Here is a 7011-nt window from a genome sequence, read left to right on the forward strand (position 1 = left end):
CCAGACCTATTGTCACCACGAAACCCAGATAGGAGCGGATGTCGTAAACCTCGACAGGCCATCACGCTCTGCTCTGGAGTCGACCAGTGACATTCAATCTCCACACAGGTTGGGCGTGCACCCCCAACCGACTTGCCTTCCTTTCTCCCAACTGTAACAGCTGGCTCAATCGCTCCCCTTTCACCCTCTGATATGAAACACTGTATCCGGTCAGAAACTTTACGAGGACATCGAGCCATTTCAGGCCTCTCGGCCTCGGCTAAATCTCGAATCCCCTTTTATGGAGGGACGATGGCAGTGTCGGGAAGCGGGGGGGGGGGGGGGGGAAGCTTGTTTCTCCCAGTGTGGTGATGGAAATGTAACCAAATACCAAAACTAGGGGTAAAGGGGTGGAAGGGCAGCACATGCTGACTGACAGGTGCAGAGGTGGCTTGCTAAATAGAGCTTATTGGAGGGATAGTGATTTGCGCTTAAAGTGAGCATATCCACTAAAGCTGCAACTGCAACTTAAATCCATATATTAAGCGCCTTGAGTCGGCACATTCTAACTAGGTGGTACATGTTTGGGAAGAGGGTAATCTGTACCCTACCAGCCATCCTGTGCACAATTCAGAGCAGACATGAAAACACAATGAGCAAATGATGACATGACAGATAAGAGTATAATCACAACGTGTTTATTGTCAGAGAACATTTGCCCTTATGGTTCTTACAGGGGCTGAATGCTATTTTGGTGCAGGCAAATTGTGTTAAATTAAAGCAGAGATCACCAGGGAGGTCGCTGAGCAGCACAAGAAAATTAGGCTTATAAAATATCAAATAAGAAGTCAAACAATGTTGCAGTCCACAGACATAAAGTCCCGGGTTGTAGCTGCTTCAATGTCCTATTTTTATACTCTGAATGAACGCCAATAATGACGTCTTCCCGCAGGTCCTCCTGCGTTTGCTAATCTGCAAAAGGTGACCTGTAGTTTTCACCAGTGGTGGGCACAGTTAAGCTAATTAGCTCATAAGTAAAGCTAAGTTTTTTTTCCCCATTAGCGGATTAGCTGTTCGGCTAACTTTGAAAACCATTAGTGGACAAATTAGCTTCGACATAATTTAGTTCTGCTAACTTTAAGTCAGCAATTTTTTTTTTTTTTTGGAATAAAGTTTAAGGGTCAGTAAGATTTATAAACCCTAAAATCGTACATTTGTTTCTGTTGGAGCTTTTACATAAATGCAATAAGCAAAGTCAACATATTTCCTGTGAACATCAGGATGGAAGAGCAGGAGATCAAGCCAGAGTAAATGTATTAATTAGATTAAAATTAAATCAGTTCTATACTGCTAATAAAGTGCATGTTAAAAGGAAACCATTTTTAATTTCATTTGTTCATGTAATTACATATGTACTAAGCCATTTTGGGAACCTCTATGCTTACAATTCAACATATATAATTCCATTTCTTTAGGTCTTTAATCAAGGTGAGAGATCAAAAAAAAAAAGAAAAAAAAAAGCAAAACCAAAGCTAAATTCATGAAATAAAAGGTGGTAGTTAGCGATAGCTGCCTTCAACTAAATGTTTTTGTGGTTTAGTGTTACCACAATTAACATCTGACTTTGTGGATTAGCAGTTATCGAAGTTATCTTTCAGGTTAGCTGTACCCACTACTGGTTTGCACTGTTGGGCGAGAGGCTTATGGGCACCTATAAATACAAACAGAATATACACACAGCAGGCACACAATGAAATGATGACAACCTCGTGGAATAATTCAGTGAGGTTTGTGTAATTAGACTATTTTAACCTGTGATTCCCTGATGTGCCATCACCATCACTGGTTTAAGCTGAGCACAGTATAAAATGATGTGTCCCTCATCTGGCCCCTTCCAAACGCGACAGTGAACAGGAGGAGGATCTCAGTTCGAATTCGGCTCTCTGGGGTCAAAAGTGTTGTGGTGAGGAAGCTGGAGTTACAGTCGGAGCATCTTCGTCTGTCTGACGCTTCTTACAGGTGAAAGCCAGCAGGAGGAGCGTGGGCAGGTGCCAGAGGCTGCAGAAGAACAGACTGCGCGCGCTGCTCCGGTCTCCCTTGTAGTAGAAGCGGAAGGCCAGGAAGCTGATGTACAGGTTGATGGGTAAGCAGATGATGGGGAAGGTCCAGGTTGTGATGTCCAGCATGGGGGCTAAGGTGGACAGGCCGATAAGGCCCACGCTGTGGCGCAGGGCCACCCGTTTGCACATGGCTGGGTGGGTGACAGACATCATGCGGTAGCCGCCTCTGGAATAGTCCTCCTTCAAGTTCCAACTGAGCGCGTTGAAGTGGGGGAACTGCCAGCTGTACAACAAGCCACCCAGCAACAAGGCACCTGAAGAGGAGATGGAAGGATCAGCAAAGGAATGAAGAGAGGTGAGACATGAGCAACGCAAACAGGAGGTGAGAATCTTGTGTGTTTGAACCACTTATGTGGACAAGAAATACAAATTACCGTCTCAACAAAAGCTAAAACAAATTGTTTTTGACCATCTTTATCAATTATTTTACTTAGAACCACATGCTGTCAAACATGAGCCTGGGTTAGTGTCATTGGATGAGTCAAACTGGAAAGGTACAGACTGACGGGAAGCCAAAATGCACACTTCCCCTAGTTACTGGGGGAAATGTGCATAGCTACTGGAGCCTAGAATTCAATGAAAGCAAATTACATAAAGGCCGGTCCATAATTATTTGGACAGTGACGACTTTGGTATTTGTGCCTCTGCACACCTCCACAATGGCATTTAATTAAATTTCAATTTAATGTATTTATACAGGTCCAAATCACAACACACCGTGTCCATGTGCCTGAAAGCCCAGGGAACTCCACGTGAAATTCTGCCTGAAAAGAGGATGGGCGGATGCACAAGCACACAGCTAATTATATTTGTCGGAACTTCCACCCTTCCACATATTTCAGTAAAATAAATAAATAGAGAATACTACTAATTAAAAACAAAAAAAGCATAGCAAAACAAGTTATTGTGGGTCACCTGGTACATTTATGGGACTCGGCACAGACCAGCGCACACTGATGATGTCGTCACAGGTAATACACAAACTAATTTTATAATCTGCCCACCCTGACCAAGCACATCTCGAGTGTGGAATTCAACTCCATTGTGGTGTACAGGAGCAAAATAACACTTAACGGTCAACTCAACCGTTTGGTAGAGCATATTAATATCTACTGCATTCTACTGAGAAATGTGAGGATATTAAAAGGGTTCATTTCAATTATAGTGCACAGATGTGTACCAACTTTGATTGGATTCTGTATGAACCAACTCTAAAATCCTATAGAAGAACTGTGATGCTTTGGCACCCTGCTTTGACTCGAAGCCCCAATGTACACTGCTCAAAACAATTAGAGGAACACTGTCTTCCCCTATTTATTCTGAGCAGTGTAGACAGCTAGGTAGATAAATATACTGCTCAAAATGATAAGAGGAACACACATTATGTTCCCCTATTTAATTTCACCAGTGTACAACATTCTGAGGGAAATTTTAAGAGACCACTGAGAAGCTAAAGCAGAGAAGACTTTCCTTGTATAAGCTAAATGCCTTGACAACCCAGTCCTCATTCACTGGAGAGTGCTGCATTAAAATTCTGAGCAGGATAGTTAAACAAAAAACAAAAGTTGTAATTCTGATAACAATGCTTCATGATGCTACAGTTGTGCTCAAACGTTTACATACCCTGGCAGAATTTTGGGGGTTTTGGCCATTTTTCAGAGAATATGAATGGTAACACAAAAAACTTTTTTCCACTCATGGTTAGTGGTTGGATTAAGCCAGTTATTGTCAAACAATTGTGTTTACGCTTTTTAAGTTATAATGACAACAGAAACTACCCAAATGACCCTGATCAAAAGTTTAAATACACCTGTTATACCGTGTATTGTCCCCTTTAACATCAATGACAGCTTGGAGTCTTTTGTGGTAGTCGTGGACGTGGCTCTCTGATGGTAAACCCAAAAATTCAGCCAGTGTATGTAAACTTTTGAGTACAACTGTATACTGCAGAAGTATCAAGAACCCTCTGTGTGTTTACTCTGTTGAAGTGCTGTCTTGATGTTTGACTTTGACATGGATACACCTACCTCCAACTGTGGTGAGCGGGGGGGGGGGGGGGGTTCTTTCAGCAGGTAAACACAGGATTAGTCATGTACATAGTAGACTAATAGGATTTAGGTGAGTTTTATTTGCCGTCAATGACAGTCACAGTTAAGTGTTAATACAAAGTTCAATGTGTCACCAAATAAAAGTCTCAATCGCCTCTTGTATGATGGCCAACCCATGCCGAGAGCTGTAGCCACGAAGGGATCAATGAAGAATTACACAAGGGTAAAAAAAAAAAAAAAAAAAAAAAAAAAATGCTTCAATCATTTTGAAAGTATACCACATGATTTGTCTGAATGTAAAGATCCAAAAAGGTATAGTGTGGACTATCTATGAGTGAATGCTATGAAGTTAGAAGGTAAAAATAGCAAAAACAGTAACAAAGATCAATTTCAGTTCATACAGGGGTCAAAAGTATAACGTTGCTCAATTTTTTGGTAAAAGTGATGCAAATTATTGGCTGAGTGACTCGCATAGGTGTCACATTGATTCCAGAAAGGGCAAAGAGGGTGCAGATTTTCTTTGTAATCACCAGCTCCAGCAAGTGATTTCACTACTTTGAGCAGATGGGAAGAGTTCATTAGTGAAATCACCTGGTGGAGTTGGTGGTTACAAAGAAAACCTGCACCCTCTTCGCCCTTTCTGGAATCAGTTTGACACCTATGGAGTGTTTTAAAACTGAATAGCTTGCAACATCTGTGCTGCTTATTTATTAGGTTACAGGGCCATATACGTCATATATCATAGAATCTAATGGATGTTGACCTTGTTTGACCTTTACTTCAGAGACCAAGCATTCAACACTGTCAAAATTATTCCATTTATTAATTGTATTCGCTCAGCCAATAATTGTCATCAATTTTACCAAAAGTGCATATAGGCCACAGTACAATGAGGTTGGATTATAAGTATCGTTTAGCACCTTTAAGTGGTACCGCTTAGGTCAAAATTCTCTCCTGGCTCATGGGCTACTAGACTGGACTTCAGTCCGACACAGGTTACCACCCCAGCAGAGACGTGTGAGTGGGAATTGAACTCAGGTTGACATTAGATGCCCAGCTCCCTTTTTTGTACATTTAAAAAAAATAAAAAAAATCTAGAATGTGTAGCCATAACTAGGTATTTTTTTCCCAACTAAATGTCAGTCAGCTCAAGTGACAGTAGTATTTGTCTACCTACACATACTAATCCCTCGGTGTGGCTGCGACGTGATGAAGGATTACTGTAAATGACCACATTTCTGAATAGAGGGAGTGTTATTTTATTTATATCGGATATTGTTTCATGACGTGACATTTGAATACCGATGGGCCATACTGGACACCGCTAACCACAAAGTTTGATTCCTGAGAGGCTGTAACAGACTGTTAGAGAGACTGCACTTGATTAGCAGTCTTTTGTCAGGCAAATTAGGAGTCAAATGTACCGTGTATACAATGTATATCATGATGTCACGCTCCACAACCACAAATCTGCTGATTTACAGGGAAATTTCTTCAGTGATCAGTACCTGGTTCCAAGCAACCTGTAGCAGCCGTCCAGCCCATAACTGGAGGTATGGCCCCCACCACGGCCCCCGCCCAGGTATTGACGATGCTGAGCCTCTTGAGTGGTGTGTAGCAACAGGTGTAGAGGAAAATGTTGAGGGCACCTAGGAAGCCTGTCAAGGGGTTCACCGCCAACGTGAGTAGTGTGACACCAGGAACGCCACAGGACACGGCGAAGCACACTGCATGAAGAGGACTGATAAAAACACAACACAGAGAGAGATTACCAACAAAATTATCAAAATAAAATTCATACAAAGATTTAATATGTACATTGGAGTACGTACATCCAGGTGCACATCACCGCGGTACAACCGACGGGATAATGAAGTAACATTTGCAGGCAGTCGTCAGATAAGACGTCAGTATCGGCACACCAACACACAGACCCATGGGAGCCGCACACTGACAAGTCAGCAGCCGTGTGTGGCAGTCTGAAAACTGGAGGCTTAGAGGAAGCTCATCTGATAAGAGTTTGTCAGGGATAAAAGTAGCCATGCAAGATCAAGAGCATGTGCACACGCCAGAGATCAAAACTAGCTAAAGCAAACCACTGTGGCTCGGGCTTTTAGCCGGATGAAGACTTCCTCCTCCTCCCCTCATCTTTTATTGAAACCAGTGATGGTAAAGTCTGGTTCAAATTCAACTGTAAATGCTCCATAAATTAAAGAGGGCAGATTAACATCTTGACCAAACACGGGCCTTTTCTTCAAAAAGCAGAAAGGGCTTTTATTTTGGTGATGCAGCGAAGTTGGGAGATTGGTACATTAATGTGATTAGTGGTGTTATGTCTGTTTAATGTGGGCTGAGGCGGGGCCGCACAGGCCAACTGTGGGCGGGCTCAGTGGGGGTCACGGAAGCGAGTGCGTCACATGGCCTGAGGTGGCTTCGCTGTCCTTTCTTTTGTATCTGAAACTCCCACACTCGCAATGTCAGGTGGGTCATGTCAATAAAGTAACTAATCTGTTTAGACCACAATCATGGCCAGGAGCCCACATGCCAAACATGTGGGATTTACCCGTTACAAAAATGAACTGAGTGACTCTACTTAAAACTTTGTTAGCTGCTAAATAACAAAAAGGTCCAAGAGATGAAAGTGTGGAAAAATGTTTGTTTGTAACTTTAACATGTATAATGATGCTTTCACTTCTACCTTGCTTGGTCAGGACCGTCAGACGTTACAGTTTGGTGTGAACCAAAACAGTAGGTGTGAAAGGACCAAAAGAGGTGGCCACAGTTCAGATCAAACTGAACCATGTGCAGTGTGAAAACACTATTTGGACAATTTGGACTTTTGCACGAATTACAGGAAGCTGACG

General features: G+C 42.4%; 1 protein-coding gene across 2 annotated transcripts in view; it reads right to left on the reverse strand.

The window, feature by feature from the left end:
* Positions 1 to 657: 657 nt before the first annotated feature.
* LOC117530220 (protoheme IX farnesyltransferase, mitochondrial) overlaps positions 658 to 7011 on the reverse strand; it is an 80932-nt gene continuing 74578 nt past the window's right edge. Inside the window, exons 6-8 of one of the 2 annotated variants that reach the window (XR_004566237.1) lie at positions 5656 to 5888; positions 1853 to 2353; positions 658 to 1806 (exon numbers count right to left, since the gene is read on the reverse strand). Coding sequence is in view for 1 of the 2 variants with exons in the window: in XM_034193148.1 (XP_034049039.1) it covers positions 1929 to 2353; positions 5656 to 5888 (658 nt within the window). In the remaining variant the exon portion in view is untranslated. Of the gene's footprint in view, positions 2354 to 5655; positions 5889 to 7011 lie in introns of both variants that reach the window. The other variant, XM_034193148.1, reaches the window with a different exon arrangement.

Source organism: Thalassophryne amazonica, chromosome 18 (assembly GCF_902500255.1).
Source record: "Thalassophryne amazonica chromosome 18, fThaAma1.1, whole genome shotgun sequence".
NCBI lineage: Eukaryota > Metazoa > Chordata > Actinopteri > Batrachoidiformes > Batrachoididae > Thalassophryne > Thalassophryne amazonica.